The 22,831-nt window shown below is 39.7% G+C and overlaps 2 protein-coding genes across 2 annotated transcripts in view; both read left to right on the plus strand.

Moving 5' to 3' along the window:
* The first annotated feature begins 133 nt into the window (after positions 1–133).
* golga5 (golgin A5) lies at positions 134–8,150 on the plus strand. The gene is made up of 13 exons (XM_079841924.1): positions 134–281; positions 887–1,537; positions 3,010–3,231; positions 4,299–4,518; positions 4,650–4,773; positions 4,911–5,114; positions 5,201–5,368; positions 6,217–6,345; positions 6,439–6,537; positions 6,682–6,904; positions 7,015–7,120; positions 7,203–7,266; positions 7,394–8,150. The coding sequence occupies exons 2-13, from the start codon at positions 898–900 to the stop codon at positions 7,472–7,474; spliced, it is 2,280 nt and encodes a 759-aa protein (XP_079698050.1). The 5' UTR covers positions 134–281; positions 887–897; the 3' UTR covers positions 7,475–8,150.
* A 1,294-nt stretch (positions 8,151–9,444) lies between these two features.
* Positions 9,445–22,831, plus strand: part of trip11 (thyroid hormone receptor interactor 11) — a 31,345-nt gene continuing 17,958 nt past the window's right edge. The window contains 14 exon segments of the mRNA XM_079843567.1: positions 9,445–9,618; positions 9,620–9,664; positions 9,670–9,712; positions 15,740–15,816; positions 16,042–16,152; positions 16,288–16,593; positions 16,691–16,762; positions 16,872–17,037; positions 18,298–18,636; positions 18,758–18,798; positions 19,045–19,143; positions 19,344–19,550; positions 19,634–22,372; positions 22,477–22,758. Of these exon segments, the coding sequence (XP_079699693.1) occupies positions 9,574–9,618; positions 9,620–9,664; positions 9,670–9,712; positions 15,740–15,816; positions 16,042–16,152; positions 16,288–16,593; positions 16,691–16,762; positions 16,872–17,037; positions 18,298–18,636; positions 18,758–18,798; positions 19,045–19,143; positions 19,344–19,550; positions 19,634–22,372; positions 22,477–22,758 (4,572 nt within the window). The 5' untranslated portion in view covers positions 9,445–9,573.

The raw sequence follows: 22,831 nt of genomic DNA on the forward strand, positions 1-22,831 counted from the left end.
ACATTACATTACAGAAAGGGACTTTGGAATGGCCCAATTACAATCAGGCAGAGCAACAATATTCAACGTTTTTCCAGTCAGGCAATGTGAAGGGCGCATTGTTATTATGGGTCCTTCGTGTAGTTCCTGGTCCACGTCGGTCCGCATCAGAATGAGAAACAGGATAAAAACAGTCACCGATAAGCGATCCAGACGCCAGTAGACACAATTTCCTATGATATTCTCCGAAAAAATGTCCCTGCAAGATTTATTTACTTTCTGAGAGATCGGAGTCCCTTCAGGTACACAAATCTAACCTTAAATGCAGTTATTGGGCTGCAGACGTCAAACTGACAATGCGATGCTCAACACTGCTGTAATTTTGTTTAGAGGATTTACTGTACAAATTAACACATGTAATTTATAACTAGGTAATTCGATAACTAGTTAGTGGGTAGTAATGTTAAAGGGACAGCTGGCTGTTTTGTGTAAATACACCGTGTTACGTGGATTTGAACGCGAAATGTAAACAAATAATGTTTAGAAAGAAATGTCAAAATCTACAGAACAATTATTCCTTTATTATGCTTAGTATAATTGATGGATTCTGAAATCATTTATAAATTCGACATGTTTTTAAAATATTGTTTTCATGTTAGAGAATATTCGCATTGATTTAAATGAGAGGAGTTTAAAAGCTCTGGACATAAATGTGGGTTTGGTTTTCAACTCGTGTCGTGTTTGCATTGAAGAAGTCAAACATTGCAGATATGCTGACTGATCATATGATTCACGTTGGTATCTCAGATAAAAAAAAAACAATTCTGTTTTGCAAGAAACGGGTGACAAATTAAATAGCAGGCATGTCTTCACTTTAATATCTATGCATGCATGTTTTCTGTTTCAGAGGATCTTAGGATGTCTTGGCTTGTTGATCTTGCCGGGAAGGCAGAGGACTTCCTGAATAAAGTGGACCAGGGTGCAGCCAGCTCTTTGAAAAAAAGCCCTCATCAGTCATCTCTGGCCTACAACAGCCCTGACACCAAAGATTCCAGCCAGTACAACTCTGCAGATTACAGCTCCACGCATGATGAACAGCACAGGGACTCCATCTCTGCCTCATCTCTCGGAAATTCAGCGTTCATCTCCACAGCTGCTGGGAAAATAAAGAAATCCAAAGCCACGGTTTTGGCCGGTACAGCAAATGTCTCCAGTGCTATGCCTTTGGGTTCTAGCAGCAAAGTATCGTCCAACTTTGTGCGGCCCAAAAAGCCAGAAGTGGACGACGATTTGCTCTTTGACTTCTTGAACAGTTCGGACCCACCGCAGAGCGAAATAAAGGAGGTCAGGAGAGAAACTGCGTCTAAAGCTTTGGGCCCCATGGGCGGGTCAACGATGCCCCCTCTCTCTGTGGCCAGCGATCTCCAGATGGGCCCTTCTGTCGCTGCAACCCCGTCCTCTTCACAGGGGCTGTCCAGAAATTCCAGCATCAGCTCTCTCTCAAACAGCTCACACAGCGTTAAAACAGAGGATGGCTCCACTCGAGATCAAAGCCAAGGTACAAAAGATACATCATACATCATGTGTTCTGACATTTGGTTCATTTCATTGGTCTGAGGGCAAGAATTTTAGCCCATTTAAAATGACAGAGAAGAGATGATCGCTTAGTTTAAAGGGTACATGACACACACAGTTTCTGCCAATCTCATGTTAATCTTGAGTACTTATTGAGTAGTATTGCGTCCTTCATATCTCCGAAGAGTCTTTAGTTTTATTATATTTGTAAAAGACAGATTCTTTCCGAAAACAGCCAAACTAGTGCAGGCATGCAGTGGGCGGAGCTAAAGAGTCACGTGCACACACACACACACACGCGCGCGCACAATACATCATGGCATTATCCCTGGATAACTTTTGATTCACTATACGTTTGTGTTGTTTATATTATATGCACTTACGCACCGATTGCTAACAAAACACACTTTTGATGCAGTTTCACTCACCGCCTGCGTTTTCGACTCAACAACCACAAACACACTTGCAAAACTTTCCGAAACTTTTTTTTGAATCCTGAATGAGTGTACTTATGTGTATTATATTTGGCACAGAAATACTGTCATACGTCCAACTGTTTTATTTATTTATTTATTTTTTGTCCATGTTTATCATTAGAATCCAACTCTTTAACAGTGTAAATAAGTCAGAATGCATGAAATAGCATGCATCCAAAGTCCCTTTCTGTAATGTAATGCAATATAATAAATATATTGCATATTATATGTATAGTCAAACAGAATGTCTCTGTTCTTTCTTACCACGGAGTAATTTTTCATGGTCCCATTAAACAATTAAACTCAAAGATCTCCCTTTAACTGAACATGCATGCATCAGAGTGGAATTTTTTTATGTTTAATATAATAATGCATAATATTAATGGTAATTATAATAAAAATAAGATTATTAATTAATATATGGTAAATTAATATAACATTCAAGGAGCCCAGCTCCAAAAAGCAGGATAGTAGATAGTGGATACAACTTAAATGGACCATAATGAGATCTAAGTCTACTTTTAGGCCAGGGACAGAGTAAATGTAAAGACTTCTTTGTCACTTCATTGTCCACTTTAAAGTACTGTTTATTTTTCATTCCCGACAACTGATAAATGGCTAATATTTATAATATTATTTTTATTATTTTGTCTAAATAGTAAAATTTTAAAAATCTTTCATAGAGTTTGTATATACAAAATTGTTTTGTCTTTTTTTCCCTCTAAGTTGACCTTCTTGTTATTTATTGAATCTGTATTTGCCATGAAATAACTTGTGAAGCTGAAATGGAAATACAGTTAAATATTATTAAACATATTTTTTGTCTAAATAAAATTATTTGATCTATTTTGTCTAAATTAAACACTAATTCATAAATTCTAATTCTACAAGAGATTTTAGGCAAAATGTAGGACTTTTTAGGAGTTTTGATCTCATGTAGTTCTTCCTCTTTGAATCTTATTTCATATCTTCTGTCCAGCTGTTGTTACAGAGAGTTTGAACCCAGAGCTGGATGTTCCCGCAGAGGACCAGCCAACACCAGAGATCCCACAGCAGCACCGCCATCAAGAGCTTCAGCAGCAGGGCCAGGAACAGGTGATCTCCAACCTTCGTCTCGAGAACCAACTTTTACGCAATGAAGTCTCCTCTCTCAACCAGGAGATGGCCTCTCTAATCCAGAGAGCCAAAGACACACAGGCGGGTGAGCCAGAGATATTTAATTTCTCCTTCTTCTTGCAACAACATCTCTACTATTTTCTAATGACATGTTTACTGGCGCGAGGGCGGGGCAACCTGTCACTCACATGAGATCGATCAATAGCAAACCACAATCACCCAATCAATTGCTGAAGGACAAAATCAAGTCCCGCCATAGATTTATTTTTCTCATTCAAGACGCCTGATAGTCAACAATTCTGATTTTCATTTTCTAAGGCAGCATTTCTAAGTTTTTCATCTGATATTTATTTCAATCAGCTTTATTTTAATTACAGAAAACGATTTTTAGTAGTTTTAATTAACAATAGCAACACTGCTATGAAAATTATAGTAAAATAAGTATACACACACTGCTCGATTTTAGCCCTGATTTTCACTCACCGACAGTTTTGTGGAAATCGCCAACAAATGCCTAAAATCAGAGGCAAATCGGTTCTTGTAGTGTATGCAAATCGTGTAGTGTGTGTGTTATCGATGACGCAATCTGACAGAAGCGCAGATGCCCCTGAGATAATTCGCATTCTACATATCTGGACTTGTCTGCATCTCATTCATGCAATGTGAAATGTGTTATGACTGGAAATGACATTGGTGACAATTTACAGCCAATGAGTGCAAGATACAGGACAAGGGAAAGTTCAGAGGGAGCGAGTCATAGACCTGCAACAGAACATCAACAAGCAACCATTCTCACCTTCATATTCTACATCTTGCTTTTTTGCTGTAAATCAAGGCACAGACAATTTCCCTAACTGGCTACTGTTTTTAACAGGAATAAATCCAGTCTCGCAAAAGAACTCCTGTCTCACACCTGATTTTACGTTATTTCTTGTATCACTTCTTGCGTGTGTTTGATTGTGATACACATAGTTTGTAGACAAAGTTGTCTGCGACTCTTCCTATTGAAATGTTGTGTAATGTGTGACCCCCCCCCTGTCGCCCATCCGTTGTGTAGTGTGAGAAGAACAGCGATCCAACGACTTTGAAAATCGCGCAGTGTGTACCCGGCTTTAGGAAGCCATTAAATGATAATTTCCTCCATTTGTGTAGAGGTGAACCTTGCCAGAGCTCGTGCTGACAAGTGGAACTCTGACCAGTCTCGCGTTGATCGCACGGTTCGAGAGCTGAGTGCACAGGTTGAGGACCTCACGGAAGCCCTGTCGGCAAAAGATGGTCAGCTGGCGGTCCTGAAAGTCCGACTGGACGAGGCAGATCAGCTACTGAAGGCACGAAGCTCAGCCCTTGAGGAAGCTCAGAGCGAGAGGGTCAGGTTGGTCTCTTCAACAACTCAAAGAAGCAAAACATCACTTCTGGTTTTGTTGACCATCTGATGTTAATCCATATCTTCTCTTCTGTGAATAAACAAACCTCTTATGCTATTTGGTGTTTTTTGTGTTTTAGGATTCTTCAGGATCAAAGTGAGGGCAGCAGTCTTCAGTCTCAGGCTTTACAGACACTACAGGAAAGAGTAAGAGATGCAGACTCGGCAGTTAAGAGAGAACAGGAGAGCTACAGACAGATGCAGGTGAGTTGACAGGTGTAAAGGAAAACAACAAAAAAACAGGATTTATGTTGTGCCTCCAAAGTCCAAAGACATTCTGTAGGATCTAGAGATCAACAGATGGACCTGGTAGATCTTAGCTACATGCCATTTTCTCACAGAGTGAGTTTGCAACACGGCTGGCAAAGGTGGAGGCCGAGCGTCAGACATTGGCGGAGTCGTTAACGAACGCAGAGCGCCGGGCGATGGAAGAGAAACAGAGAGCTGAGGAACTACAGCAACAGGTCAAGAGCGCCCGATCTGCAGCAGAGTACACCAAACAGGAACTACAGGACTACAAAAACAAAGCCTCACGGATACTACAGGTATCATTTTCTCTTTATTTTCACATCACCTTTTATCTCTGTTTGATAAGAGTATGAAGTATAATGGGTGTGTGTTGTTCCTCTAGTCTAAGGAGAAGCTGATCAGCAGTCTGAAGGAGGGCTCAGGTTTGGAGGTGCTGGAGGGGGCCGGGGCCGGAGTTGAACTCGAAGACCTACGTCATGAGAAAGAGTTGCAAAGAGAAGAGATTCAAAAACTACAGGCCCAAATACAGAGCTTGCGAACAGAGATACAGGTACAGATGAAGATCAAGGCTGCTGGGCAATATATTTTTTTTACTTTTAAAGTTATTTAGCGTGTCTCCTTATTTTTGTGAGTTTGCTTTAAAATTACTTCAAAGGCTGAAGGACCCAAATTTATACCAAACAATGAATTTACACTCAATTAACACAATTAAAAATATGATTTAATTATTTTTGGGGTTACACTTTTTTTTAATGGGTCCCCATTACAGGGTAATTATACATTACTGTAATTACTCAGTACAAGTACTGAGTAATAGTTATTAACTACATGTACTTACTTACTATAGGGTAAGGGTGGGTTAGTTGCATGTAATTATACCTAATTTATAGTTATTACTATAGTAAATGCATGTATTCAAATAAAGTGTTACTATTTTTTGTTTATATGTATCACTATACTAATACATGGTAATAAATAGCAATATTTACTTATTTATAATAAATGTTTTAAGAAATATATGTATTTCTCACATTAATAAAAGCATAATTTAAAATCAAAATATTTACAGTGTTGCTTCATTTGAATTCCCAGCATAATCATTGGAAATGTATCAATGGATACAAATGTTGCTGGAAAATTGTAGAAAATTCTAATAAGTCTTGATTATTCCATTAATTATATTTATTTATATGCATCACTATGATAATACATGGAAATAAATAGAAATATTTGTTTATATTTTGCTGAAATATTTTATGAAAAAGGCCACTGCTTAATTTTATTGCCAGCAAAATCATTTGAAATTATATAATGAATGTTTAATATGTATATCAGCCAGCTCTAATGCAGATACAAACACACACTAGATATTTGATTTTCCGCTTCTGTTTTCTCTAGGATCTGGAATCCCAGGCACTCAATGAGACTGAGAACTGGAGAGAACAGCTGGCTGAAGTACAGGATCAACATGCCCAGCAGATCAGAGCCAAACAGGACATAGAGGCAGAACTGGAGAGATCCAAACAGGTACTTGATATGGCACCATTCAGGTTTTTAGAGAGGGTGAATATGCTGAATAATGAGTGATTGTTGAGTGAGTGTTGATTCATTTTAATGCAGGAACTGCAGTACATTGAGGAAGAGCATCATCGCACTAAAATCACCCTTCAGGGTCGCGTCAAAGACCGAGAAGATGAGATCCAGAAGCTTAGAAACCAGGTATCCCACACACGTGTGGACACAATTTTATAAGGATGGAATACCAATTAAGGTTTTACAGTAAGCGTGTTTAAAAGAAAACTTTGTGCACTCACTCCAAGTTTTTCTGAATTTTGATGGGGAATTTCACAATTCTCCTGCTAGCTGACCAATAAGGCGCTGAGCAACAGCAGTCAGGCAGAGCTGGAGGGCCGTTTGCACCAGCTGACAGAGACGCTGATTCAGAAGCAGACCATGTTAGAGGCCCTGGGCACAGAGAAAAACTCGCTGGTCTTTCAGCTGGAGAGGCTGGAACAGCAACTGAAGAGCCTGCAGGGTGGTCAGAACAATGCCTCACACATCAACATGGCTGCCATGGAGGGACCAGGTCAGTACACTGCATGATGGGACTGGATTTATAGGACTTTTAAACCACTCAACTACAGCTTGAATGCAACTATTAATTTTTGACAGCCCAACATGATTGTCTGTGTACAGGTGCTAGGCAGAGGAACACGCCAATCCTGTTTAGTGATGCAGAAGGACCGGGTACAGGAGTGTATGGGAAGGTCCGTAACGCGGCCAGCACCATCGATCGCTTCAGGTAACTGCGTCCCTGGAAATCTGCTACATGTATTTTACAGTGTTCCAATAGCATTAAAACATTTTTTGTTTGTTTCCTCCAGTATACGTTTGGGAATCTTTCTCAGACGTTACCCCATGGCCAGGGTCTTTGTTATTATTTATATGGTAAGTTAACAGCGTGTCAAGGAATGTTTGATAGTACAAATTAAGAAATCAAACTTTCAGGGAAAATGTTTTATGTTTTTAGTGTGTTTGTGTTTATTTATGTGTTGAAAATATGTTTTCATTGCAGGCACTACTACACCTTTGGGTAATGATTGTCCTTTTAACATACACACCAGAGATGCATCACAACCATCCTGATGGGAGATAAAGGACTTTCTAGCTATAATAATACATCATAATCAGTTTGTGATTAGTGAAAGTTAATAAAGGTTAAACTTAGGGAGATTTCAGGCTGCTGTACAGTGGCTCAATATGCATTCATATACAATTTGCACAGACATGCTGTTGGCCGTTTTCTCTCTCTCTCTCTCTCTCTCTCTATCTCTCTCTCTCTCTCTCTCTCTCTCTCTCTCTCTCTCTCTCTCTCTCTCTCTCTCTCTCTCTCTCTCTCTCTCTCTCTCTCTCTCTCTCTCTCTCTCTCTCTCTCTCTCTCTCTCTCTCTCTCTCTCTCTCTCTCTCTCTCTCTCTCTCTCTCTCTCTCTCTCTCTCGCTCTCTCTCTCTCTCTCTCTCTCTCTCTCTCTCTCCCTCTCTCTCTCTCTCTCTCTCTCTGTTACACTCACATTTCCCCTCATTCCACCTCATTCATTTTCTGTCTTGGCCCATTTTCAGTAAAGTTTGGTCTGAGTGTTAAGAGCAGTGTAAAGTGAGATATTTAAGGTGTAATTTAAAGGTGTGGTTTTATGCGATTGAAAAATGAATCTCTTTTTAATCATCTCTATTTCACGCAAATGTAATCATGATTATTTTTGTTACAGAAAATAACAGATTGTATTCCTCACACTGTAAAGCAGATTTATCTTAATAAATATTAACACAGACATAATCTTTATTCTGTTTTTGTGATGGAGTTAATGAGGCAAATATAGAAGTTATATTTTAAATTAATAATATTTAAAAAATAACCCATACATGCATTTCAATATATAATTAATTATACACGACGGTTCAAAAGCTTGGGGTCAGTAAGATTTTGGAATGTTTTTTGCCCTTATGTTCATGGAACCTGCATTTATTTGATCAAAGTCAAAAAGTACAGTCAAAATAGTAATGCTGTGAAATATTATTACAGATTAAAAAAACTTTTCTTTTTAAATATATTTTAAAATGTCATTTTAGTCCTGTGATGGCAAAGCTGAAATTGTATCATGACTCCCGTCTTCAGTGTCACATGATCCTTCAGAAACTGAATCAACACTGAACTTCAGCTGAGCAATGACACTGTTTTCTTTTAGAGCTGCTGTACAGCCAAAATGAACTCTTTGCATCATGGAATACTTTTCCTGTTATCACTGTAAAGCTGCTTTGAAACAGTCTGTATTGTATAAAGCACTATATAAATAAAGATGTCTTGACAGAAATAATTCTAATATGCTGATTTGGTGTTCAAGAAACATTTTTATTAGTTATCAATATTAAAAACTGTTCTTAATATTTTTGTGGAAACCTTGATACTTTTTTTTAGGATTCTATGTTGAATAGCAGCTTCAAAAGAACATAATTTATTTGAAATAGAAATAATTTCTAACTGTGTAAAAGTCTTTGCTGTCACTTTTGATCATTTTAATGCATCCTTGCTTAATTAAAAGTATCTGTTTCTTTTATCCCCCTAACTTTTGAACAGTAGTGTATATATTATATAACCTAATTTTAATAAATATATCTTATATCTATATTATCACGTTTGCCACACTAACACATTTGCTGTCCCACAAAAGCTGTTTATGGCCTCGGATATAATGTATATAGTTGGTTGCAGTACTCGTTCTGTCCAATGGGGTCGCTGTGGATGCGTGGGAAGTGTGAGCTGGATTATGTTGGTCCTCCACCGTCCCATAATCCATCTGTGCCGTCCACGTCCCCTGACTGATGATCAGTCCGGCTGTGATGGCTGAGCTGGCACTTTATCCGCTTGAAAAAACACAGCGACCCAAAACAAACCCGTACCAGAAAACCCCGCCTGACCAAATGTGGATATAACCCCGCGACCAGGTTTTCGTTATTGCCGTGGATTTAACGCGTATTATCCGGCGTTTTGTCTTTGTTTATGTCATGAAAGTTTCGAACCAGCTGGAATCCGGATCTGCTGCTGCTGATGAATGGTTATTACTTATATTAAAAACAAACCAAAAACATAAAACGCTAATTATTATTAGTTAGCCTGAATACATGAAACACTCGTTCGCACGGATCTGTGCTGTGAGAGGCCCGGGTCGGTGATTAAGGGTTAGATCCGGTTTCGGCTCGTCATGTCGTCCTGGCTGGGAGGGTTGGGCTCTGGCCTGGGTCAGAGTACTGGGTCAGGTCGGGGGAAGCTTGTCTTCGTTTACCGGACAGATCTCAAATTTACCAAAGACATTCTTCTGGAAAGCGCCGAGGAAGTCGGAGGTGAGTTGACAACAGTCATGAAGACCATATCACTTCCCATACAGACTTTTAACTCTTTGTACAGTAAGGACAGCTGTTTTGTTAAATGCTTGTGTCATGATATTTTGATATACGTATTTATTATCCATCTATATTAGGTAGCAACTGTATGCTAGTTACTGAATGTGACAGTTTTATTAGTATATGAATGCAGTCAGTTCCAGAGATTGCTTGAGAGTCTGAGTTAATTTCTCTGTGAAATGTACTAGTTGTTGAGATATGATTGTTCTGTCAGGTTTCTGAGATGTGATTTTGTTTACATTGGTATTTTCTGTAAAAAATTAAAGAGAAGGTCCACTGAGAAATGGTCATTGTTTGTATTTTGCTCATGGCATACCAAACCTGAATGACTGACTTTTATCTGAGGAAGACAAAATGAAATGTTAGGGACCTACATTCTTCTTTCTATGCAATGAAAGTGAGTGGTGATTGAGGCTGTCATTCTGCTTAGCATCTACTTTGGGATCTCAGGGTGAGTAAATGGTTGGCAGAGTTTTCATTTAGTTGAGCTGTCCCTTTAAGATTTACTTTGTCGTTCTGTACACTTGTCATATGGTGCTACAGTGCGTATAATGGGATGAAGTAATTATAGTAAGACAGAGTAAGAGGTTTGTTTGCATACAGCAGTTGAATCCTTGTCAGAGATGTAGCAGTGGTTGGGTTTTAGGCACTTGATCTTAAACCAGAAAGTGCCGGACTGTTCTTAGTTCTGGGGATTCCTCGGTTTTCCTTTGTGAATGTAGACTTAATAATGAAGCTCTTCAGAGGGTATCTCTGTCTTGTCCCTTTTATATCTGCTCGAAACCTTGCTGGTGTCAAGTAAATATGCCCCTTTTGACCATTGGAGGAGTGGAACACACACACGCGCACACACACTGAGAACTTTGATCAGCAGCTTCCAGCAAAGCAGACAGACCTCAAGTCAATCTGTCATGTCTCACAATGCATCGACCTGCCTATTAGCTTTCAATACCGATTATACTAAAATGTGGTGTGTCAAAAAAGGTATGATGAAACCATTGAACATTGTTTATTAAAGGCACAATATGTACGATTTTTGGATTAAAATATCCAAAAACCACTAGAACAGTGTTATATATTTAGTTGACTTGTGTTCTTACGTTAACCCAATAGTTTCCAAGAAAGTTTAAATCCAGAGAAATAAGCCTTTTTTACCAGGTCACGGAGTGTGTCCATGCGTCGCCTATCAATGACATCAAACCCGTGTTACCCTCGATTTAATTTTATTAATATTATTAATTTGCATGCCATTACTGCAGTGTGCAACACGTGTCTCATGGCAGCCGCGGGAGCAAACGCACAGAGTAACGTTATAACATCATTTTCAACACACTCAAATGTATCTAATGCGATAAAACAGCACTGCGTTACCTCACATATGCTTGACCAGAAGAAGAGGAAGCGCCGACTGTGGCATAATAAAAGTTCTGCTGCTGTCGAGCCGCGTGTCACGCTTGTCTCTCTTCAGCAATCGCTTCAGTGGCCTCGTTCAGCTCCTACAACACTCGGCCCTGCTCTGCTTCATACTACAGTAACATTAAAGGATTAGTTCACTTTTAAATAAACTTTTGCTGATAATTTACTCACCCCCATGTCATCCAAGATGTCCATGTCTTTCTTTCTGCAGTTGAAAAGAAATTAAGGTTTTTGATGAAAACATTCCAGGATTTTTCTCCATATAATGGACTTCAATGGGCTCCAAACGGTTCAAGGTCCAAATGACAGTTTCAGTGCAGCTTCAAAGGGCTTTAAACAATACCAGACGATGAATAAGGGTCTTATCTAGCGAAACGGTAAGTTTCTGCGAGAAACCGAGCAGTATTTATGCTGTTATTTTACCTCTTATCAGACGAACAATCATCTCTGAGCTCAATCATAACTTCCGCTTAGTGAGGTCAAAATACGAACGTGGTCATAGATATATCGATCGTAGATGCATCATTCTACTGATCCGTGCAGGCGCTAATGAGGCATCTACGTATACATCTATGACCATGCTCGTATTTTGACCTCACTTAGCGGAAGTTATGGCGGAGCTCAGAGATGATCACGTTCGTCTGATAAGAGGTAAAATAATAGCATAAATACTGCTCGGTTTCTCGCAGAAACTTATCGTTTCGCTAGATAAGACCCTTATTCGTCGTCTGGTATCGTTTAAAGCCCTTTGAAGCCTCACTGAAACTGTCATTTGGACCTTGAACCGTCTGTGAGGTGAAGACCACAACTCCCAAGATTCTGCGCTCAATCTCAGCGTCATCAAGCTACGCCTTTGTTTTGAATATGCGACCTCTAGCGGCGAAAACTACATATTGTGCCTTTAATTTAAATATATTATTTTTGTTCATCCCTGCTCATTACTAATACATGAATAATCATGTTAATTTTTGCAACTTGAAATGTTAAAATATATTAATAACTGTATGTAAAAAAATAACAATAACAAAGAAGATTAATAAATACTTTAAAAGGTATTGTTTATTGTTATGTCATGTCATATATTGCATTAACTGCTTAGAAAAAGTGAAGTGTTACAGATAGTATAGGAGCAGTTTTTTTGGCTCCCTGGAAGTGGCAGGTGTGACACCTGGTAGGGGTTTGGCCTATTCCACAACAACAGGGACCACCTACATGCACTTGTGCCCTTGAGCAAGGCAATACTTTGGGTTTGTTACTACACTGTGTTTCAAATTATTATGCAAGTGACATATCAGTAGGATTTCAGTACAATAAACATTCAGATTTTAGTTGTTCAAAGAAAGTGTTTGTTTTATTTCTCCATATCATTTTAGATAACTGGTATCATTCTCAGACAGGTTTGTTAAATAGTTTACTTAGGTAAATGGAAAACCTACTTAAAGAGGTTGTTCCACGTTATTAAGCAAGTTACAGTTCTCATGCATTATAGGGAGGTAGAAAGATCTTTCTGAAGATGAAAAGCATGAAATGGTGTAATGTTATGCAAAAGGAATGAAAACAACTAATATTGTGTGTAAAATTAATGGAGATTATCGAGATATAAGATTCGGAGAGATAAGAACTCGGTCAGATAAAGGCTTATTAAGGTTTTTTCTGTCAATTTTTTTTTATGTATTTAAAGGACAGCTATAAAAAGATACTGTTGAGCAGCAAACAGGTATTTGAAGCTTCTGGAGTCTCAAGAACCTCTCCACGCAGACTGGCAGCTGTGCGTAAAGTTGGATTTCAGCCACCTATAACCAAATCTCTGTTCAGTTTTCACACAATTAGTTGTTTTCATGCCTTTTGCATAACATTACACCTTTTCATGCTTTTCATCTTCAGAAAGATCTTTCTTCCTCCGCATATTTCACGAGACATGTGACATGCTCAATAATGTTGAAGAACCTCTCAAGCCACCTTCGGGACAAATGTGGGCAAAATCATTTTTAAAATAAAAAAATCTTAATCTGAGCGGTTCAAGACTTGGCTTCTTTTCCTAAGTTTGCCACCTGAACACTCAAAATGTTTTGCTCGATTCTACAATGTTAAGTGCTTGGAAAAAAACCCTCCTTAATCCCGCCTTCGTGGACAAAAATGGGCACCCATAGGAATGAATGGGAAAAACTGTAATTCAGAGCATATTTTTATTTATTTGTTTAAAAAAAATCAATAAATCCAACACAATGCAGATCATACATACACACAAATGAAGGAGTGAGCCTATACAACATTCTCAATGTGGCAAACACTCACGCGCACACACAAAAACACACACATCCTCAAAAGCAATGGATTGAAAGCCATTGAATGAGCCTATAACAGAGTGAGTTTTATTTTTTTAATTTTGTCAAATAAAAAACAGTCACTCACACATACACAAACAAAGGAATTAAATGAGCCAATAACTGGGCAATTAAAAAAAAAATTCCAATCAGCCACTGCAAAACACACACACACACACACACACACACACACACACACACACACACACACACACACACACACACACACACACACACACACACACACACACACACACACACACACACACACACACACACACACACTTCAAAGTCGGAATAAAGTCCTACTGCAAGATTTGTTGATGCTTCCAAACAAAACATGTTGTACATTGTTTATTTTTTTATCTGTTTGATACCATTTACTTTAATTGAGTTATTGTTAGGTTTATTGATTATTCTTACCGGTTTGGTACTTTTTTGAGTTATTAAATTTGATGTTTTTTTCTTAGATATAAATGATTGCTCTGTCTCCTACTTTGTCTTTTCATTATAGCATGATCATATTTGTCTGTACGCATATTTTGGCATCTTTGTATAGTCTCACCCAACACAAATGATTTTTAAAACATTCTACAATTGTAACTCGTGATAAAATCTAAAACTTAAGAGGTTAAGGTCGTTAAAGCATTGGTTTATCGAGTTCTCTATTATTGCCATCTAGTGGCTATTGATATTGTAGCTTTTTATTATTTTTATACCATTATATGTCACCACATTTTTAGGTTTTGGCTCTGGACTTACTGGAATGCTTTTATTTACTGAAGTTAAAGAAATATTAAATATAACATAAAAATAAGCATATTTTACATAAAAAATATGGTACTTTTAAAGGTAAATAAATTCATTAATATCACAAAAATCACAAAAAAGGCATAAATTTATTTAAAAAAAATTTTTTGAAGATGGTGATATCAAATTTATTTAAAAAAAATTTGGGATCACACCTGAGACCTTCGTGCCCAAATTTGTCCACGAAAGCGGGATTAAGGGCTGTTATGTGAAGGGGGCTTGGGGGTTAAGTAGGTTTTCCATTTACCCAAGTAGACATGGCAAACTATTTAACAAACCTGTCTGTGATTGATACCAGATATATGAAATATGGAGAAATAAAACAAACAAAAACACAGTGTGTATGTACAAGTATGCTGTTGTTAGTTGCTTTAGATAAAGGCTATAGTGACTCCATCATCACTGTTTATGTTACACAATATCAAGTAGTTATTTAGTAGGTGCTGTTAACTTTTGTGGTCTTCTATATAAAATGGTTTCTGGTTCAAGCCCCATAAGATTCAAGCAATGAACCATGGCCATTGTGTCCTTGAGCCAGACTTAGCTTCAAGATACATAGAAGATTATCTAACTAATAATGGACTTTTAATACAGTTATTGCTGTTATACACTATGCTACACCACCCCAATTGTGTTTTTAAGGCTGTTCAGTCATTCCCTGAGGGGTAATGAGTTCTGTAATGCTCAAATGTTGTAATTTAAGACTCTGTATCTTGAAGCTTAAACTGAGACCTTTTTCTCAAATCAATATTTTTATGCATTAAATAAGGATTTTTATTATTTTTTTATTTTTATCTTAGTCTGCGTGCTTGTTTGCCAGTGTGGTATGCTTGTGTGTACATGTTTCTTGTTTGTCATGTGAACCTGAACATGCATGGTGACAAAGTTTTATATTGTGCTCTTGCTTATTTTTAAATTTCCTTGTTATTTACTTAAGAATCCTACATCTGTATTTATTTCCAAGTGTACTCGACGGTTATATGTGTGTGTAATATTCTGCTCTCTCTGTGCAGCTTCTGGAATAGAATAACTGAACTTGATCCTCCATGTCCTCTGGAATGTTGGTATTTAAAGGGACAGTCACCCAGCAATTGACAAAGTGTCCATTAAAACCATGTGATTTTGTTTGTTGTCTGTGGGTGGATTTATGATGTCTTTACTCCCTACACACTTGGTAAAGATTGTTCACCTCATCCAGTGAGGTCTTGTAGTTAGTCAGTGTATCATTTTCATCTCTTTTCCTGTGACTTGGAAATGTTGGACAGTTTACAGAAGAACTGAAGTTCCCATAATAATTTTTATCATATTTCCTATTTATGTAAATGGGAAGCATTTGTCACTCTAACTTGCTGTATAATAGAGCTGTATGTACATATGTAGGCTCAACTAACCATGGTTTTATCTATCTTTCTTACAGATTCTGCATCTGAGCTGCAGGTGTCCCACTCTAGATTGCAAGAACTGGAGACTTCATATGTAACACAAAAATCTGAGGTGATTAAACACACAAAAATCTTGTCTGATGCTAAATCCTGCTGATATTTATCTATTCTATCATGAGACAATGTTTTTAAAAATGTGTTTGTAAAATGAAGACATATCTACTTTTACTATTTGTAGCTAATTACGCAACATCATTCAATTACAGGATTGAGTAATTTCAAAACTCAACTTCAAGCTTCAAAATTTTGTTTGTATATTTATTTTTGTGTGGTTTAGTATGAGCGCTTGCGGAGTATAAACTCTGAGCTGGAGGAGAAGCTAGAGGCAGCAGAGATTCAGATCAAACAGCAGTCGGTGGAATACAGAACCCTCCTGCAGCAAAAAGAGGTTTGGGTTCAAACCTAACTCCACTTATGCTCTATTTTCTGACTTGAACATTTATCTATTATTGGTGAGAATTTCTGTTGAAAAGGAGAAAAATGTAGAATCATAGTGATGTTTTTGTGTGTGTTTGTTGTGAAGGTGGAGATCAGTCACCTCAAGGCTCGACAGAGTGGTCTGCAGGATGAGGTTCAGAAACTCCAACACTCTTCTCAAGCTGCGACCAGCTCATCCTTCACCGATGCTGCTGTGCTTCCCGTCACTACTGCTAGCACTACCACTACTTCGTCTTCCTTTCTGCACCGGTCCTCATCTGTCCATCAAGGCTTCCATGGCGACGAGGTGGACCTCAGTGATGTCCTGTGGTCGCAGCAGGAAATTAACCGTCTTTCCAATGAGGTGCATCGTCTAGAGGCTGATGTGGCCCATTGGAGGAGAGTTGCTCAGGTCACTTTTAATTTATACCTTGGATACAGTTTAACAAATATGCCATGGCATAGCTATCAAATTAAAAATTAGACATTTTTTTCTTTTAATTTACCAGGCATCCAAGCTTCCAGGAATTGAAGGGAATGGAGACCAGGGTGAAGTTCTGAAAATGCAAAGAACTATCAAGGTGAAAAACTTTAACACTCTAACTGTAACATAGAGTAGGAGCTTTGCTATTGGTCAGCTCTTGGAATCAGGTTCTGTTTTTAACCTAATTGATGTTCTGACCCAAACAGGAGCTGAGAGAGGAAATGGCACGGGAAGTGGATGAGCACCAGCACGAACTAGCAGCATTGCAGGATGCCCAGAGGCAGAAAATGGCTGAGATCTCAAAACGGCACAGGGTAGAGCTAGCAGAGTATGAGGAGAGAATAGAGGAGCTTGAGGAGCAGCTTCAGAGTGGTGAGGAGGAGCATTGATGCATATTAAAGCTGTTGTCCGTAATTTTTTGCGGTTAAACATTTTCCAAATTCAAATTGAGCAAGTACATAACCAGCCAGTGTTCAAAACTATCCCCTTACCTTAGCCCGATTCACAACGGTAAGCTTGTAATAATGTGTTATAATTAGAGTGGTGGTGGATTTCTGCGAAAATTCAAGCGTGTCTTTGCGTCTTTACGTCACATCTGTATACATAAAGAAGGAGTCCGGCTAGTAGCAGTATCGCATGTGAGGAGTGGATCGGATGTTCCTCACAGCAGCTGGAATAATTTAATTTATCATTTTGATGGCGGATTGTAATCCAGAAAGGTCCGCGATTTATTGTTGTTTTAATTTATATTATTTATGATTTTTCTCAGTCGGTCAGAACTAAAGTGGCAGATATGTTACTTACTTGTTCAGATGACATTTTCCGGTGAAATGTATTATTTTGGTCGTACTTCCAAGACGTAGTATAGTATCTGTAATTCCGAAGTACAGTATCCTCAAAACATTAGATTCATCCGCACTGAGGAACTGTGACAATCCACGAGAATAAAGAGAATCATTCCGCAACTAACTGCAATTCCAGATTTCAAACAGAGATGGCGACAAAGAGGCAACACTTACGGACTGCGGCTTAAAGATTAGAGCCTGGACCTTTATGTACTTTTTAAATGCAGTAAGGCTGCACGATAAATCGCAATAAAACCGCACGCAAAAATTTGGCAAAGGCTGCGATTATTGAATGCACGGCTGTGATCAGTAGTAAATGCTGCTCCGTCTGCAAGCCAGAGGGCGCTCTCACGCAGAAACTCCAAATATGTGCCGCAGAAGTATGATAGCACACGTCATTCATGGAAATCCCTATAAACGTCACACTATTGGTAAGCTGAATAAACAGATTGAAATGCATTGATTGATTAAACATGACTAAATGCTTCTCATGTTTGGAAAGATGTTTGACGCATGTTGCTTTTAAAAATGCACGTTATACTCGCAGTGCTTTCCGAAGGAGCAGCATTTACTACTGATCAAAGAGCTGTCCTGCACTGACAAACTGCACATAAAAGATAATCGCAGCCTTTGCGATATCATATTCACTATAAGCGCGATTTCATGTAAATTGCGATTTATTGTGCAGCACTAAAAGGCAGTTGAAATCTGTTTTGTATTTACTAGTTAACTTTAAAATTAACAGTTGAAAACAGTAGAACTCTGTGTTTATCTCCCTCTTCCCTAGAAGGCGGGAATGTTGTCCAAAAATCAACCACAGTGCAGGACCACGCCAAACTTCAAGAGCTGCAATCGACCATTCAGTCTTTACAGGAGGAGGCGGAGCTTCAGAGCAAACAGTACAGAGACCTAATGGCCAGATTTGAGGAGGCAGAGCATTACAAATCCAAGCTAGAGCAGGAGAAGGAGGAGGCTATCGCAGAAAATGCAGAGTTGTTGCAAAATTACAGTCGCCTTCAGAAGTCTGTAAATGAACTCCAGGATCGAGTTCAGGAACAGGAGGGGAAGTCTATGCTGAAAGCCCAGCAAGACAATGAGATACAAACCCTGAAAAATGCTCTGGCAGGTATAGAGAACCCCAGAAATTGTGTATGATCATTATGACTTCATGTTCATATGTTCTTGAATGGCTAATTTCTAAACTGCTCTCTCTTATTTAATGTTATATTTCTGTATTTTATTTTTAGGTGCAGAGAAAGAGATGACTAGATTGAGGAGTCTCAGTGAGGTAAATATGCGGTAAACCTTCCTCGACACAGTATAGAAGTTTGTGGCCCAAGAATATTGAGACATTTTTAATCCATGCTTAGGATTTAAATATAAAATAATTGATGTAAATTTTACAAAATTTAGACAAAGTATTTGGACACTTTCTGTTTGCCTTATGAAATACACCTGGGCTTATTCCTTAAATGGCACGAGTGTCATAATACTTTTTACATAATGTTTTTTTTTTCACTTTCATTTAATTCAGAGTGGTCCTACAGAAGAAGTGGAACATGCTGACATTCTCGAGCTCAACACCATTATTGATACCCTCAGGAAAGAGAAGGAAGAGGTGGAGAGAGAAAAGGTTTGTATATGGTAACAAAGTTATTTCTTGTTTTTAAACAGAAGTTTCAGTTTCTGTGAAATCAAATGTCAAATCTTTGCATGATAAGTTGATCAATACATCAGTAGCCTTTTGAAAAGACCTTTGCATGTTATCGTGCAAAGGGTAATATGTGCTTAACAGACAAACTAGTTTCATACAATTTTTTTTTTCTTCCTTAGCTTGAGTTAGTTGAGAGACTGACCCTGACCGAGGAGAGACATGGGGTTGAAGAGTCAAAGAGTGCTGTGGAACTATTACAGGAAGTTTCAGACCTGAAGAGCCAGCTAGACAGACGGGAACAAGCACTAAAGCAAGCCCATCTTGATATAGAGACACTCAGTGCTGAACTGGAAGAACTGGACAAGCAGAACCAGGAGGCCACACAGGTTTTTGTTTTTTAGCCTATGTGTTTTCTATGTTTCAAATTTAAATTAATATACTGAATACTTACTCTATTTTCCTTCTCTAGCATCTTATTGCGGCGAAGGACCAGCAGTCCCTGCAGAAAACGCAGGCTGAGGCAGAAGAAGCCCGTCTTCGGTCAGATCTCAGCTCATCTCTTGACCAAAAACGAGCTCTTCAACTGGAGCTGGAAGCCCAGGGGGAGAAACTAAGTCAAAGTGCCTTCTCCTTGAATGAACTGCACATGGCAAAACAGCAACTGGAAACCACAGTAAAGGAGTTGAGGGAAAAGTTGTGCAAGTCACAGGATCTGGGCAGAGAGCTGCGGCAGGAGTCCTCCGACCTCAAGAGGGCACTTCAGGAGAGAGAGACAGAACTTATTGCACTTCGTGAGGAGTTAAGTCATTCTGGGGAGCATGGAAATGAATTAGAGGGACACCGGAAGGTACTTGAGGCTAAGGATAAAGAGATTCAGGACTTAAGAACAGAGTTTGCAGATATGAAGACTTCCTTCGACAGGGTTGTTTCAGAGGACATTGATTTGAAAATGAAAAATAGGAAGTTGAAAGACGAGAGCACTCAGGTTTTGGACAAGATAGACAGTTTGGAAAGGCAGATCCAAGATGGTCAAGCCTCTCTAAGCAGAATGTCCCTGGAGAAAGAGACCCGCATTGAAGCCTTGAAACTAGAGAAAAGCCAGTTAGAATCTGAGCTGAGTCAAACTGAGAAGCGACTATCAGATCAGGACAAACAGTATCAACAAACCATCGATGAACTGACCAGAGCACGCTCTATGGATGCTTCTGCACTGCAGACCGAACACGAGCGAATGGTGAAACTAAATCAGGAGAAAGAGCTCACGATTGCAGAGCTCAGGCGTGAGTTAGAGCAGATGGTCTCTGACCACAAAGACACCAGCGAAATGTTGGACATCACTGTGGCAGGTCAAAATCAACTCTCAGAGCTTCTGCAGGAGAAGGACGCCTTTGCCGAAACGTTGAAAGCTCAAGCTGTGGAAATGCAACAGGATTTAGAGTGCAGTGTCTTGAGAGTAACTCAAGAGTGTGACTCTCTGAGAAGGTTAGTGGAGGAGAAGGACAAACAGCTTGGAGCCATGAAGGAAGAAAACAGCCATCTGAAAGAAGAGATTGACCGTCTGAAGGACCAGCAAAGCAGACCACAGTTATTATCAGAGCCGCGGACACTGGACATCATCACAGAGCTTGAGACCGAGGTGACCCAGCTCAAAGCTGCCAGAGATCAGCTCGAAGAAGAGGTCCAAGCTCTGAGGTCGGTATCAGAGGGGCAGCAGGCCACAGTGCTGCAGACCCAGCGTTCTCTACAGGTGCTACAGAGTGAACTAGAGCAAACACGGTCAAGACATGAACAAAGCTCACTCAATTACGAAAGACTCATCAGTTCTAAGGATGAGGAGATTGTCCTGCTTCAGTCAGAAGTGGAGGGCCTAAGCACACAAGGACAGAGTCAAATACAGTCTGTTGAAATCCTACAGGAGGATAAGACGCAGTCATTGAATAGTGAAAATGGTAACGAGAAACATGACCTTTCAAAAGTAGAGATTGAGAAACTAGTGAAAGGGATCAGGGAGAAAGAGACTGAGATTAACCAACTAAATGAGAAAAACCTCTCTCTAACCAAGCAGCTTGACCAACTTGTGGTCTCTCAAAATGAGCTGGTAAAACTGTCACAAATGGTCCTTCAAAAAGATCTAGAAATCAAGGCGCTCCACGCTCGAGTGTCCGGTGGCCATGGCCAAGACGTGGTGTTCCTGCAGCAGCAGCTGCAGGCCTATGCGGTGGAACGTGAACAAGTGCTGGCCGTTCTCAACGAGAAAACCAGAGAGAACAGCCAACTGCGCTCAGACTACCATCGAATTATGGACATTGTTGCAGCCAAGGAAGCAGCCTTGTTGAAGCTCCAGCAAGAAAACCAGCGGCTCTCTACCATGAGCGACCCTTCAGGCAGTCAAGAGATGTTTCGAGAGACCATTCAGAACCTCTCCCGCATCATCCGTGAGAAGGATATTGAGATTGACGCCTTGACACAGAAATGTCAGACCCTGGTCTCTGTCCTTCAGGCATCCGGCGCTAGCGATTCCATGAGTGGTGGCTCAGGAGGCGTTAGCAGCAACCAGTTCGAGGAGCTCCTACAAGAACGCGACACCCTCAAACAACAGGTGAAGAAGATGGAAGAGTGGAAACAGCAGGTGATCACGACGGTGAGGAACATGCAGCATGAATCTGCTCAGTTGCAAGAGGAGCTCCTCAAGCTGCAGGGGCAGGTTTCTGCCGACAGCGACTGCAGCTCAAAGCTCTCGGTGGATTACGCCAGACTTATTCAGAGCTATGAGCAGAAAGAGCAAAAGCTGGGATTGTTGAATCAAGAGCTGGCACAGGTGCAGCAGAGCATCAGCCAGCTGAGCAGCACCAAAGACGTGCTGCTTGGGAAGCTTGGCACTGTCAAGCAATCTCCAGAAATTTCTGCTACGATTGCTACCCAGGCTTTTGCTCCTCCAAGCCTGGGGAGGGGAGCACTACCAGGGCAAGATGAGAGTGTACATCAGGAGTTGCAGTCAATGCAAAGAACATTAGTAGAGAAGGAGAGCATGATAAGAACTCTGCAGGAAAACAATCATCGCTTGTCAAATTCTGCATCTATGTCTGAAAGTGAGCAGAGAAGCCATGTAGAGGAGCTTAAGCATGCCAGAGAGAAGCAAGAATCGCTACAGCGCTCCCTCAGAGAGAAAGATCTACTCATTAAGACCAAAGGAGACCAACTCAGTCAGGTGACTTACAATTCTGTTTTGTTGAATGGCTGATAGGGAAAGCTGTAAGATGTGCAGTACCTTAGATAACCGTATGTGGCTTTTTTTCCCCCTGTAAACTGTAGGTGAGTGAAAATTTACGTAACCGCGAGAATGACAACGAGGTCTTGAAGCAGGCTGTGACGAACCTCAAGGAGCGTGCGCTAATCCTGGAACTCGATGTGAAAAACTTAAAGGAGGAGAATGAAGCGATAGCAGCAAAAGCTCGTGAGAAAGAGACAGAGTTCCGTGCCCTGCAGGAGACCAACATGCAGGTGTCACTGTTGCTTCGGGAACGAGAGTTTCAGTTTAGTGCTGTGAATGAGAAGGCCACTGCCATGGAGAAGATGCTAAAAGATAAAGAGCAGGTTTGTCTGTTTGCTTGTTTGTCCGTTTGTTTGTGTGTGTTTAAATTTTAAAAATGCTGTTAAAATACCTTAT

Source organism: Gobio gobio, assembly GCF_949357685.1.
Source record: "Gobio gobio genome assembly, chromosome: 18".
NCBI classification, from domain to species: Eukaryota; Metazoa; Chordata; class Actinopteri; order Cypriniformes; family Gobionidae; genus Gobio; species Gobio gobio.

What these genes read in the sequence shown, in the direction of transcription:
- golga5 (XM_079841924.1), top strand. Translation starts at nt 898, where the DNA reads ATGTCTTGGCTTGTTGATCTTGCCGGGAAGGCAGAGGACTTCCTGAAT. An exon ending in AAGCCTCACGGATACTACAG is followed by an intron (nt 5,115 to 5,200) that starts GTATCATTTTCT and finishes TTGTTCCTCTAG; the next exon opens with TCTAAGGAGAAGCTGATCAG. An exon ending in AGCACCATCGATCGCTTCAG is followed by an intron (nt 7,121 to 7,202) that starts GTAACTGCGTCC and finishes TGTTTCCTCCAG; the next exon opens with TATACGTTTGGGAATCTTTC.